The sequence below is a fragment of the Nicotiana tomentosiformis genome, chromosome 3, assembly GCF_000390325.3.
Source record: "Nicotiana tomentosiformis chromosome 3, ASM39032v3, whole genome shotgun sequence".
In the NCBI taxonomy this organism is placed as follows: domain Eukaryota; kingdom Viridiplantae; phylum Streptophyta; class Magnoliopsida; order Solanales; family Solanaceae; genus Nicotiana; species Nicotiana tomentosiformis.
The window spans coordinates 9,950,481-9,964,602 of record NC_090814.1 but is presented as its reverse complement, the minus strand read 5'-3'; the positions used below and the strand labels follow the sequence as shown (position 1 = coordinate 9,964,602).

General features: G+C 41.4%; 3 protein-coding genes across 3 annotated transcripts; all 3 read right to left on the bottom strand.

Annotated features, from left to right (window-relative positions):
* Positions 1–225: 225 nt before the first annotated feature.
* LOC138907351 (uncharacterized) lies at positions 226–1,553 on the bottom strand. The gene is made up of 2 exons (XM_070197950.1): positions 1,472–1,553; positions 226–809 (listed from the first exon to the last, which is right to left on the bottom strand). The coding sequence occupies exons 1-2, from the start codon at positions 1,551–1,553 to the stop codon at positions 226–228; spliced, it is 666 nt and encodes a 221-aa protein (XP_070054051.1).
* Positions 1,554–6,927: 5,374 nt separating this feature from the next.
* LOC138907350 (uncharacterized) lies at positions 6,928–7,749 on the bottom strand. The gene has a single exon (XM_070197949.1). The coding sequence runs from the start codon at positions 7,747–7,749 to the stop codon at positions 6,928–6,930; it is 822 nt and encodes a 273-aa protein (XP_070054050.1).
* A 59-nt stretch (positions 7,750–7,808) lies between these two features.
* On the bottom strand, positions 7,809–8,249 carry LOC138907349 (uncharacterized). The gene has a single exon (XM_070197948.1). It carries the CDS (start codon positions 8,247–8,249, stop codon positions 7,809–7,811), a length of 441 nt encoding a protein of 146 aa, XP_070054049.1.
* Positions 8,250–14,122: the final 5,873 nt, after the last annotated feature.

Sequence of the window (14,122 nt, the reverse complement as noted above, 5' to 3'; positions counted from 1 at the left end):
ACTCATAATGGCCATATCTAGTACGGAAGACAGTCTTCGGAACATCTGAGTCCCGAATCTTTAACTGATGGTATCCCGATCTTAAGTCGATCTTAGAAAATACCCTAGCACCCTACAACTGGTCAAACAAATCATCAATACGTGGCAACGGGTACTTGTTCTTAATGATGACTTTGTTCAACTGGCGGTAATCAATGCACATCCGCATAGTCCTATCCTTTTTCTTCACAATTCTTTCGGAGCCATACGATACGGTGGGATAGATATAGGATGAGCGCCTAGAGCCAAGTCCATACAGAAATTAACATCACGATCTGGTGGCATGCCTGGAAGGTCAGAAGGAAACACATCGGCGAACTCCCAGACTACTGGCGCTGAATCAATCATCGGAGACTCTGCGGTGGTATCCCAAACATAGTCTAGATAAGCCAAACAACCCTTCTCGACCATATGTCGAGCCTTCAGGAAAGAGATGACCCGACCAGATGTACTGACAGATGAACCCTTCCACTCCAATCTAGGCAACTCTGGCATTGCTAAGGTAACAGTCTTGGCATGGCAATTAAGGATGGAATGATATGGGGATAACCAGTCCATGCCCAGGATGACTCCAAAGTCGGTCATATCAAGTAACAGAACGTGCGCTCTAGTCTCGTAACCACAGATTGTGACCACACAGGACCGATAGATCCGATCCACAATTACAGAATTGCCCACGGGAGTGGACACATAAATAGGAGTAACCAAGGACTCACGAAGAATATACAGGAAATGAGCAAACAGAGATGATACATATGAATAGGTAGATCCTGGATCAAATAACACCGAAGCATCCCTACCGCAGATAGAAATAATACATGTAATCACAGCATCTGAGGCCACTGCATCTGGTCTGGCCGAAAAAGCATAGAATCTAGTTGGAGCGCCGGCTGGATGGCCTCTACTTGACTGAACAATAGCTGGCTGACCTCCCCCCGCCTGGCCTCCACCTCTATGATGGCCCCTACCCATCTGTCCCCCACCTATGGGCGGTCGGACTGCTGGTGCTACAATCATGGGCTGATGACCCTGCTGCATTGCCTTGCCCCGTAGTCTGGGATAGATTCCCTTCATGAGACCCGAATCTCCACACTCATAACAACCTCTCGGTACCATAGACTGCTGCCCCGAAGTCTAAACCTGATGGCCTGAATACCCACTAAATAACCCTGAATGGCTCGTGGGCAATATGAACTCTGTGGCATGGCGCTGAAATAAGCACTGGCAGAACCATGATGAAATGGTGGGCGATAAGAACTCTCTAGCATATCACTAAAATAGGGTCGTGTCGGAGCACCCCGAGGAGGTGGTGGTGCTGAATATGTGGGCCTACTAGGCTGACCCTTCCTAAATTGCCCTCTGCCCCTGGCCGGGGCACCTCTAAACTCTCCAGACAATCGGGCCCTCTCATCCTACTATATCTGCTATCTACCCCTCTGGCGGTAGCCCTCAATCCTCTGAGCAATCTCCACTACTAGCTGATAACCAGTACCCATCTCAACCTCCTGGTCCATACTAGCCCGAATACCGGGGTGCAATCCCACAACAAACCTCCGCACTCTCTCTGCGTCGGTAGGAAGTATCATACGTGCGTGGCGAGACAACTCAAAGAATCTCGCCTCATAATCGGTCACTGACATCTGACCCTGCTCGAGCTGCTCGAACTGACCTCGCAACTCTTCCCTCTGAGAGGGTGGAATATACCTGTCCAAGAAAAGCTGTGTAAACTGGTCCCAAGTCATGGGAGGAGAACCCGCTGGTCTGCAAAGAAGATAAGACTGCCACCATCTACGGGCCCTGCCCTTCAACTGGAAAGTAGTGAAATCCACCCCACGGGACTCCAATATCCTCATGTTGTGCAGTATGTCCCTGCACCAATCAATGAAGTCCTGGGGATCCTCATGCAGCTCGCCCCCGAAGATAGGAGGGTGTAGCCTAGTCCATCTGTCAAATAGCTTCTGCGGATCGCCGTCCGCAACTGGTCTAGGCTCAGGTGCAATCACTGCAACTGGCTGGGCTCGCCCACGGGTAGTATACCCGAAGTCTAATATACTACAGTTGCATGCCCAGGAGCCTGAGCAGTAGGGGTCTGTGCTCCCCCTCCTGCCTGAGATATGGCTAGGTCCGCTGGATATAAACCAGTCTAAGTCATGGTGTCCATGAATCGCAAAATACGGCCCATGAACTCCTAAAAACTCGGTGCTGACATGAAATCTACTGGGTCTGTCTCTGTGGCAGGCACCTCGCCCTGCTCCTCAGTAATGGGATCCTCTACTGAATCCACTGGTGGTGCTATTGGGGCAGCTCTGGGATGCCCTCGTCCACTACCTCGGGCCGGTGCCCTCCCCCGACCTCTGCCTCGGCCTCTAACAACAGGGGGAGCACCTCATCCCGGGTCTGGAACGTCTGTCGTACGCGTCCTCACCATCTGTGAGAGAATAGAAGAAAGAAACTTAGTATACCATCAATTGCACGATAGGAGATGAATAAAGAGTAGTTTCCTAACATCCTATAGCCTCTCGAAGATAAGTACGGATGTCTCTGCACCGATCCGCAAGACTCTATTAGACCTGCCCAAAACTTGTGAGACCTACGTGAACCTAGAGCTTTGATACCATGTTGTCACGACCCAATTCCATCTTAGGCCGTGATGGTGCCCAAAACCTTTGTTAGGCAAGCCAACACTAATCAAACTAATGGTTTCCCGTTTAAATAAAATACTAAGTGGATAACAGTTCCTCATTTGTTAGAGAGATTTAGAAATTTGCCAATGTGACATAATTAAACAGAAGCAAATGAGTACAAATCATAATCATGTAAACAAAACCAAAATCATAAGTCTGCTCGTGTGTGTGCCAAGACCTGGTGTCACAAGTATGTGGGCAATCTAATAAAATATACAAAAGAACTCTAGCCTACTGTCTAAAATGAAATAGACAGAAATAAAATAAAACATAAGGGAGACTCTAGCTGCTACAGAACGGCTCGGAAGACAGCTCACCGTGAAGTCTCGAGATGGGGATAAAATTTGTGCACCAGGCTGGTAACCAGATGCACCTGCCTCGGATCCTGTACAATTAACTACAGAAATGTAGCGTGAGTACATAAATAATATGTACCCAGTAAGTATCTAGCCTAACTTCGAAGAAGTAGTGATGAGGGGTCGACTCCGATACTTACTAGGGCTAATAACATCACAATATGAAATTCTAATTAAGCATGATATCCAACAATAAGGCTCAGAACAAGAAATAACTGAGCAAGTCTTTAGAAAGGAATTTCCAGTTTTATTATCACACACGAATACCACCAAGAAAGTTCGGCCCGATCCAACAAAAATGTAAACTGTGCACTGTCGAGGGTCGAACGGTTCAAACCATAGATGCATCTATTATCCCGTTCGCGAATCATACGTGCGACGCGATCAAATATAAATTTATCAATAAATCATAACTCTTCCGTGATTCTTTTCAAAATAAAGACAATTCGACTTGGACCTTTAAAATCCTAAAAAAATCCTCAACTGAGTTATATTTGATACAGTTAACAATTATGATCAAATAATGGTGTCCACAAGCATGGTGTAAACCTAAAACTACCCGGACAAAAACAGGAATAGTAGCTAAGTACGGACTCTCATCACTTCGTGAGTACGTAGCCCCCACAAATAACAACACATATTAATTAAGTTCACCTATGGGGCAAGTTCCCTCTTACAAGGTTAGAAAAGAGACTTACCTCGTCTCAAAGCTTACTTCCCAATTAAAGAATGCATTCAAACCTCCAAATTTGATGCCAAACGACTCGGAACTAGCCAAATATAATATAGATCGATCAATCTATTGCTCAAAAGTTCATATCTCCACCATTAAAGTGATTACCCAACCAAAGTTGCAAGATTCCTAAAATTCACCTCCAGGCCCACACGCCCGAATTCCGGAAATTATTAAAGAAAGTTGTTACCCATGACCTTAAGTACATAATATATGATTTTCACTAAGTTTCATAATCATTTTCGTGGTAAAATCTCATTTTTATTAAACCCTAGGTTCCTCACCTAAACCCATGATTTCTACCAATTTTCATGTTGAAATCTACCATAATCTATGTATTAAACGCGCATTAAGGTAGGAATTACTTACCCTCAATAGCCAGGTTGAAATCTCTCCCTTTTGAAGCTCTAAAATCGTCCAATGAGTAAAGAATGGTAGAAAAATGCTCAAGTCCTGCATTAAATGAAGACACTACTCCAGCGATTTTCGCACCTGCAGTGCATTGGCCGCATCTGCGGATCCCGCTCTTGCGAAAAAAGGGCCCGCTTCTACGAAAATTGACTGGGCCGGCTGAGGTCACTTCTGTAGATGGGCTCCCGCTTCTGCGGAAAAGTGGCCGCATTTACTGAACTAGGCTACCTTCCTTGGGCCGCATCTGCGAGGCTAAACTCGCACCTGCGAGCTCGCACCTACGACTGACCAAGCACAGGTGCGGTTTTGACAGATTTGGTGCTTCAAATTCTCATCTTGGTCCGAGCCTCGTCCGATTGACACTCGGGGCTCCCAGGTCCCCACTCGAACATACCAACAAGTTTGGAATCATAAAACGGACTCACCTATAGGTCGTTACAACCTATATTTTTCTTCTTTTGCCTTTTTTAGTTTCTCCTGCAATGCCGCAAGTTGTTCTTATAGCTTCACGATCTGGAGTTCGTATTCATCGGTCAGATTCCAAATGTTTAGCAAACATGATTTGCAGTATTCTTGATTAATGGGTTCATCAAACCATTCATCAAAACCACATTTCTTTTCGTCCTACCATTAAGAGAATAACACAAGACTATTAATTAATATGTTATATAAAAAGTATTAACACACATTTCTTCCAAGAATAATAACTTACAACTTGTTTACACATCTAACGGATGCGCCCCAGATTGCAATTTGACCAACATGGCTTCAAAATCGCACGTTTGCCACAGTAACAGCTTGGTATGTAATTGCGTCCAAACATTTTGTAATGCTCGAAATTGGAAAATTATTGGAAAGTTTTTGTTTTCGTTTCGTTACGACGCAAATAATAACTACAATGCGCGAGGTTTTTATAGGCTGCTAAGAGTGATTTTAGGTTACATAGCGCATATTGGTGAGGCGCTATGTTTCGCGTGATAATGTTTCTTTCGGGTACAAGGGTCCAGCTTTTTCAGTATGACAACTTTTCATGTCAGTAGCTTTTTCAGTCCTACAGCATTTCAACTCGACATGACAAGATACATAGCGCATATTGGTGAGACGCTATGTTTCGCGTGATAATGATTCCTTTTGGTACAAGTGGGTCCAGCTTTTTCAGTACGACAGCTTTTCAGGTCAGCAGCTTTTTCTAGCCGACAACATTTTAGGTCGACGTGACAAAACACATAGCGCATATTGGTGAGGCGATATGTTTCGCATAATAATGATTCCTGCGGGTACAAGTGGGTCCAGCATTTCATGTCAATAACTTTTTCAGTCCGACAGCTTTTCAGCTCGACATGACAATACGCATAGCGCATTTTTATGAGGCGCTATTTTTCGCGTTCATACAGGTCGACATGTAGCTTAGTTCTTCTTAAGTTGAACTAAGAGATCAATAATGAAATACCATTTGAAGAACCAGAACATTATCCAATTCAGAAATGCCACTAACATTTAATAAGTGGTTTACGAAGAGGCAAAAAGGTGAAAGTAGTTCAAAAGATCCAAATGGAACATGTCAAAACACAATCGATCCCTACCTTGAAACAAATATGCTAGGTTGCTATACTTATTTGGTTGATTACAAGCGGTATGGTGTTCTGTGTCCCTTGGAAAATAAGCCTATCAATATACACACAGATCTAAAAGTTTCAGGGCATATTATTGAGGTCGAAGAGTATTCCACAAAGCCTGAAGGTATGCGAATTTGGGGCGAAAAACTACAATGGGTTCCCCTTTACTCAAACGGTGAGATTATGAATTACTATGTCACTGGCATGGGCTTGTTGTACCAAAAGCACTGTTTGCAACCTTCCAAACAAACACACACATAGATGAACCAAAGTGATTCGGCACTTAATGCAGGAGATTCTAGAGATGGAAAAGGCACTTGTTGTTCATCATATCGATGATCTTAACTACCTGGAAGGAACGGCGGATCAGTACTGGGATTTATTAGAAAATGAAAAATTGCATAGAGACAATGAGTATCATGTTTTCCCAACAGTTGTCGAGTGGTAGGGACTACCTACGTTTCTACCACAAACGTTGGATATAAGAGTCCTATATTGTTGTAGAAATCAAGCAAGTCGTCTTATTGAAGATAGCGATAAAATACGAGAAATGTTTGTCAACTGGGGCCTAGATTACGATGCCCTCGGTCCCGAAGGGTGCGTACAAGATGTTGACGAAGAAGATGAGGACGCTGACAATGAAATAGTGCCAGACAACGGCGATAGTGGTGAATGAAATTTGTTTTTATTCCTTGGCAGCATGTTAAACTGCTGTATTGAATCTTTAATTCTATATAACAATTAGATTTAACCCCATTGGATTTAACCTAAACATTTACATAAATTTAGTACAACAAAATTACTCCAATAAAACACTATGTTTATCCTTGATAATTGGGCACATAGGATGAATTGCCACCTACTGCTAAATTACCACCGCTTCCCAAACTAGCTGAAGGACATTTACGGTGGTCGTGTCCTGTTTGGGAACATATGCCACATTTACACGTATAAACGGTATCACCAACATCCATTTGGTTCCGTATACGCGTTCTTTTTTGCACTTGCCCTTGACGCACATAATCCTTGTTTCACACCATTTTAAATGGTTTCGGCGGCTAAAAATGCTCAGCACCTACTGGCTACAGCTATCCACTATAGGTGTTTAAGTATGAAGCAACACTATATTCTTTATTAATGTACCTCGTTGCCACGAAACCTGTATGTTTAAAGCACTTCATAGCATGTGAGCATGGCAAGTGATAGATTGACCATTTTCCACATGAGCATAATCTTCTGGCTTCATTGATGGTGTGTATATTATTCCCACAGTTGTGATGCAGACTAGTGCAAACTTCAAAAATATTTCGCTCGCTGCAATATTGCAAAAATGAATGCCACTGTGCTCGCTTCCTATATTTCTCAAATAGTTTCATTGGATGGGGCATAAATTCAATACCCATTTCTATCAATGACAATACACCTTTAGATCTTTCAACAAACCTCTCTGCCATCTGCTTGAATGACATCCGCACCATAGCAGTGACTGGCAATCCATGTGAAGACTTCAATAACCCATCGAAAGACTCTGATACATTTGTAGTCAGAATTCCCCATCTTCTACCACCATCCGCATGCGAAGTCCACTTGTCAAGCTCATGTCGCATCAACAAACGATAGGCTTCTGGGTCTTCCTGCCTAATCAATTCCATTCGCCTCCTGAATTTACACTCTTGGTGATCTGTTGCAGCCATCCACATTAAATCATGTAAATCCTTGTTCGGATAAGCCCTCTGGAAGTTGGCCTTCAATTGCCAAACACAGTAATGGTGGAAGGCATACGGTTCTTGCCATGCACGCAAATTTTGTACAGAACTTAAAATGTCATCATGCCGATCAGATATTAGACAAATACCTGAACGTTGTTTGACAACATGCTCCTTCAAGTGGTTCAAAAACAATGTCCGCATCTCTTAGCTTTTATTGGCACAAAAAGAAAATGCTAGGGTAAATATACTTTCATTAGCATTTACAGCAACATGATCAACAACTTAATATCATACTTTCTATAGACATGAGTGCCGTCTATGGATATTACCGGCCGACAATGCACAAAACTATCAATGGCTAGTTTAAATGCCCAGAACACATATCTAAATATGTATTCTGGTATTGCCGGACTCCGCTCAAGCTTCCATTCAACAACAGTCTCGGGGTCAAAGTGTTGCAATGCAGCCATGTACCTGGGTAGAGCAGCAAATGACTTATCCCAGTTACCATAAGCAATTTCAAACGCACGTTTACGCCCGAGAAATGCCTTTCTTTTGGTAATGGTACATCCATATACCTGGTGGACAGATATTATATACTCTTTGATCTTGTACCTTATGGATGCTTCAATGTGTAGAATCAAGACAAAAGAAATCAAGTCAAGATTCAAGTTAAAATGATTCCCACTGAATGTGTCCATTTCACAATTGTGGGTGCCTATGTAATTCCCCACAATCCACATATTTATTTTCAACTTTCTCGCACGCAGCATCCAATTACAACCTTGAAACAATCTACGACAAATAACTTTGCATACTTCTGGAGATGACTCACGAACCACGATCTCACGACACTCTTTTATGTTGTACATTTGCACCGCCCTGCATAGGCGCGCTTTATCAGCATAAAGCATGCCCTTTGACAGCACTGTTGCTCTAGATTCATCTCATATTGCTGTCCGAATTTCATCAAGCTCCCTTGTGAGGGCATGGACACTCGGCATACTTGGAAACTAATCAAGGTAGGGAACATCCCTTGAATGAAACGACACATGGGACTCATACACTCTTTGTCTGACGAGAGGTGGACCATGCTCCCTCGTTAAATCAGGTTCATCATTCTCGTCCTCAACACCGTCACCCTTATCGGGGAAGGGTGTGTCATCTCCAGACTCGTTAGCATTTTATCATAATCACTATCATTTTCCTGACTCTGCGCATCTACCAGATCCCAATTAAATATGTCATCTTCGGGCAATTGAGTAAGGACAAGACCTTCAAGTTGCTCGTTTTTACTGTACAACAAATAAAATAATGAGTTACTCAAATTCATCCAAAATTTACATATCAACTTTATCACTTCGCTTACAAATCATAATGTATTGATATCCCATGATGTACATTATCATGTTGGTGATGACTGCCGGATGGACCACCATGATCCAACATACCAAAACTAGGCATATTCCAATTGTCTGTTGATTCATAACTTGTACAATTCATATCTAGACTGTACCCCCTTGTGGAGTATATAAGTGTTAATACAAATTCAATATATAAAAATAAACATTGTAACACAAAGGAAAATTGAATTTTACCACTCCGCTTGTGGATTATGTAGACTTAGGGAGAAATTATATACTCGCTCCTCATTCGCCCATGGAGATAAGTTTAGAACAGGCCAAACTCTTTCACTCGGAACCTGTTTGGATAAAACGGCTCCAAAAAAACTACACGATGATTGAGGGATAACCCTATTTTGCGGAAAATCATGATTGCAAACGTCTTCAGCCTTGACGTACATTTCCAACATTTTTATCACAAGAAGTTCTCGGTGTTCATCTGGAGTCCTCAAAAAATCTTTCAGAGTTTCATCGTCTTCAATGTTAAACTCAGCATAACAAGCAACCCCTTGCGGAGTAACAGAATACAGATATCTCCGAGTTACTTTAATATTCACCAAATGTTTGCTCACACTCTTTTTTACAGACACTATCGTACTCCATTGTAATCTATCGTACTCCATTGTAAGTGGCAACTTAACATGACACTATGGAGAACAACTATACCGGATTGAGTTATTCTCTTCCACAACCTCACCCCTCCCCCAACAATATAATGAAACCCTAATTTTTTGCTCTTCAGACATTATGACAAAATGCAAAATAACTTAACGAACAAATATTTCGAACGACTTGAAGGATGTTGAATGGATTTTTACCATGCCCGGGGGGTACAATTATTTGAGGTATAGCGCATCCATAATATGCGCTATATACATATAAATTATTAGTGCGTCAGTTAAATGCAGATAACTTATTGGTGGGGCCATATTTTATATATAGCGCTGTGAATAACCACGCTATACCTTAACGGAGAAAACTACTGTTAAGGTATAGCGCGGTCTATAACCGTGCTATATATAAAATGGTGCCCAGTTTTTTTTTAACATATTTCTGTCTCTTGATTCCAAATGAACCATACTTTGGTTCCTAACTCCATCAATTCAGAGGCAGTCAAGAGATATTATGTTTAAGATTATGTTCCACTTTCTATTTGATGTAACCTGAACTACACTTGACCTGATTCCCGTTTAAGAGGGGATACGTAGGCATCCATGTGGGTTCGGTCACATCATAATAAACTCTTCATTCCCCCCTATGGTCAGAAACTGGGGCAAGATCTCGAGCACGCCCGATCTCATCATGTTTAGAATCACCAAGGAATGTATCGACAGAAGTATGCATTTAAACTGGGGCAGAATTTTGAGGAGGATCCTCAAAATTCCGAGTTAAGGAGGTTGCAATGTCTCAAAAGCGTGTCATAGTCGCCAATTCATCAAAATTGTTTACTCTCAGGTATTATCACATATTTCAAACAACTACAAACGATTTATCACAAATGCATGTTTTCGAAAATTTTATTTTTCTACAATAGCCAGACGCTACCCGGGGTGACTCAAAAAGGACCTCAAGACAAGAGCAAAGGCAAAGCAAGTAATCGAGAGCACGAACCAACCTTCCCCCTCCAAACTCACGATTTTGCTTTGGATGCAGGCACGATGGACGTAACAAAAACATCCACAAATATATACACACAACAAGATCACTATCTTCACACCGACAAAAGTCCCCAAACGCAAACGCATCAAGCTAAGAAATAATTTGCCCTCTCTCATTCAATCATTGCTCTTATTGCATAGGGCTCAGCATTGCCCTCATTACTGCATAAGGTTAAACACTGTCTTTCTTGCATGAGACTAAACACTCTCTACATTCTTTGCATGAGATTAAACACTGTCTCCATTATTGCATAAGGCTAAGCATTGCCTTTCCTTGCATGATACTAAACACTGTCTCTATTCTTTGCATGAGACTAAGCACTATCTCCATTATAGCATAAGTCTAAGCATTGCCTTTCCTTGCATGAGACTAAACATTGTCTCCATTCTTTACATGAGACTAAGCACTGTGTCCATTATTGCATAAGGCTAAGCACTGCCTTTCTTTGCATGAGACTAAGCACTGTCTCCATTCTTTGCATGAGGCTAAGCACTGCCTCCATTATTGCATAAGGCTAAGCATTGCCTTTCCTTGCATGAGACTAAGAACTGTCTCTATTACTGCATAAGGCAAAGCACTGCCTTTATTTGCATGAGACTAATCACTGTCTCTATTCCATGCATGAGGCTAAGCACTACCTCCATTATTGCATAAGGCTAAGCATTGCCTTTCCGCGCATGAAACTAAGCATTGTCTCCATTATTGCATAAGGCTAAACATTACCTTCCTCGCATGAGACTAAGCACTGTCTCTCTTTCTCTTACGAGGTTAAGCACTGCCTCCATTATTGCATAAGTCCAAGCATCGCCTTCCCTTGCATGAGACTAAACTCTGTCTCTGCTACACTGCATAAGATCAAGCATTATCTCCTTTCTTCGTAATGGGCTAAGCGTTTCCCTCATCTCATATAAGACTAAGCCTTGTCTTGTTTTAGTGAATGACTAAGCATCACCTGTTTCCTTTATCAAGCAATCGATACTACAACAGACTTGCATTTCATGGGCTGAAACACCGCCACATTATCCGAAGGTGTCTTAGTCTAAAGGAACCATCCTTATAGCCTGAAGACACCATGCCACGGCCAGAGGATCTCTCAAAATTGCACATCATTATTCAAAGGCATCATATTCTAGAGGCACCATCCTCATGGCCCGAGGACATCATTTCATGGCCTGCGAATCCCTTATTAAACGCTTCATGGCCCAAGACTTCATAGTCTAAGGACATCATCCTCATCGTCCAAAGATAACTCTCATTGTCCGAAGGAAATTTGCATCATGTTTAAATTTTTGCAATAACCCATATATATTCACGTGCATCGTGTTTTAATTTTTGGAGGTAACTCGGGAGGTAACCGTTCTACAAACAGGAGAAATTCTCGCTCCGATTTCCATTCACAATGTTCACATCCTTCGATCACCTCAAACATAATCGATAATGAGCAATTGACTACCCCTTGTTCTATAATCGTTCAAATATCTTCCTTATACATCCGTAATAATCAAATTTGCATTCATAGCTCTACCTAAAATTATACGTTACTCATGACACTATCCCACTCAAAAGATCCTTTTTCAAAACACACGACCAATCTTATAACAATTCAATCAGTTTCGATCGTCGTTGAATCCAGAACTACACACGGCCTGATTCTTGTAATACCAGGGATATGTAGGCAACTCAAGAACCAGCATCTGGCCCCACTTTTTTCAAAACACATCATTCCTCACTCACTCCGAATAAAATTGATCATCATTTTCTTTACCCGACAACTCTTTCATCATTCTCGGATAAAGAGGGGTAGCTATTTTTTTTTTGGAAATATACTACTAGGTTATTCACCTAGTAGCTGATATATATATATATATATATATATATATATATATATATATATATATATATATATATAATAAGTCCCAAACTGGGACAAAGTTACAAAGGTTCAAGTAAAAGACAATAACGAAACAAAGAAAGCCAATGGCTATTGCTACCAAATACAATGTAGCAGTAGCATAATGATAAACGAAAAGTACTAAACTACTAATTTGAAATATCTAATTGTTGCCGACGACAATGAATTCACACACCAGTTGCAAACAATTTCTTATAGCACCTACAATTCTCTCACCATGTGCCATTTGTTGCAATCCAAAGGTGTAGGTATGTATAAATCCACAAGATGTACATCAATAAAGTTCAGACATCAGTACTTGGGGGCTGAGTAATTTCAGCAGTGTTGTTGATACAGACAAAAGGCATTTGATACTTATTTGCTTGAGATCCAGGTTGTAGTTGTACTTTTGGACCAACAAACCAGCTAATGCCAGTTGAATTTGCATAAGGGAGAAGAAGTAGTTGAATTCATTCCCATATGGTTGTATGTCATACCCAGAATGAGCATTGTTGGATTTTGTGGCAGCAACATTATAGCAAGAGAAACGACTAGCTGGTGAAATTGAATTGCATCTTCCCATATGGTGATGCAACAACCACAGATTGAGCATTATGTAATGCTAATACCACTGAGTGTTGAAACATCTCCATGCAGAAAAGATACAGTCCAAAGTAATCTAGTATAGTCTGTAATCTTAATAGAAGCTGCTCAATCAACAAACCAAGCAGGTCCAGAAATCATAATAGCAGCAGCAGTTATGTTTTGGTGCTGCAGAAACCAAAACGTACTAGAGTTTCCCAGTGATGTAACCCTACACTAGTTGAGACCTCATATGCCTCAACAATCTGAGCTTATCTCTGGAACCAGCTTGAGTTGATTTGCTGAAACAGTGCATCTTGAGCCTGCTGTGAAATGATGTTATGTTGATGTATTTGTACTAGATCCCTCCTTGTCTTTGCCTCAGTTAGGTGAGCCTTTATTTGGAACCTGCAAAATATAGCAAACAAGTAAGGAGGGGAGTTCTTGCTCCCATGTTCGTGTGTGTTCTTGGAGCCTTGAAGATGCTTGGTCTGTAAGTTTGGTAGGAGGGTTGTGGCTGCTGCTTGGTTGATATGTTGTTGTTCTATGTCGTCAAACCACCGCCAGAATGAGAATGATGCCATGCTAATACCACTGGGAAGTAATAAGATATCACACAACCATGCAATACTTCTCAAACACAACAGTAAAATAAAAATCCAGGTTGTCAAGTTTGAGGGATATGAGGGTCCAATTAGATGTCTTCACAGTTGGCATGTTAGACTTGAACTGGAGATTCAATGCTGGTAAATCAAAAGTACTGGGAGTTGCCAGTGTTGTAATTTCCTGCACCAAATGAAACTGCAGATGCCTCAAAAATCTGAGCTTATCTCTGGAACCAGCAATTGTTGATGTGCAGAAATAGTACAAATTGAGACTCCACAGCTTCAATGATGAATGTGTTGTGGCAGCAGCAATAAAGAAATTAAGGAAAACAAAATTAATAAAAATATAAAAATAAGTGTAAAAAATATTATTTAAGCAAATAAGCATTTTAAAATAATAGCTGAAGGTTGTAAACATATAAAGGTTATTTTGA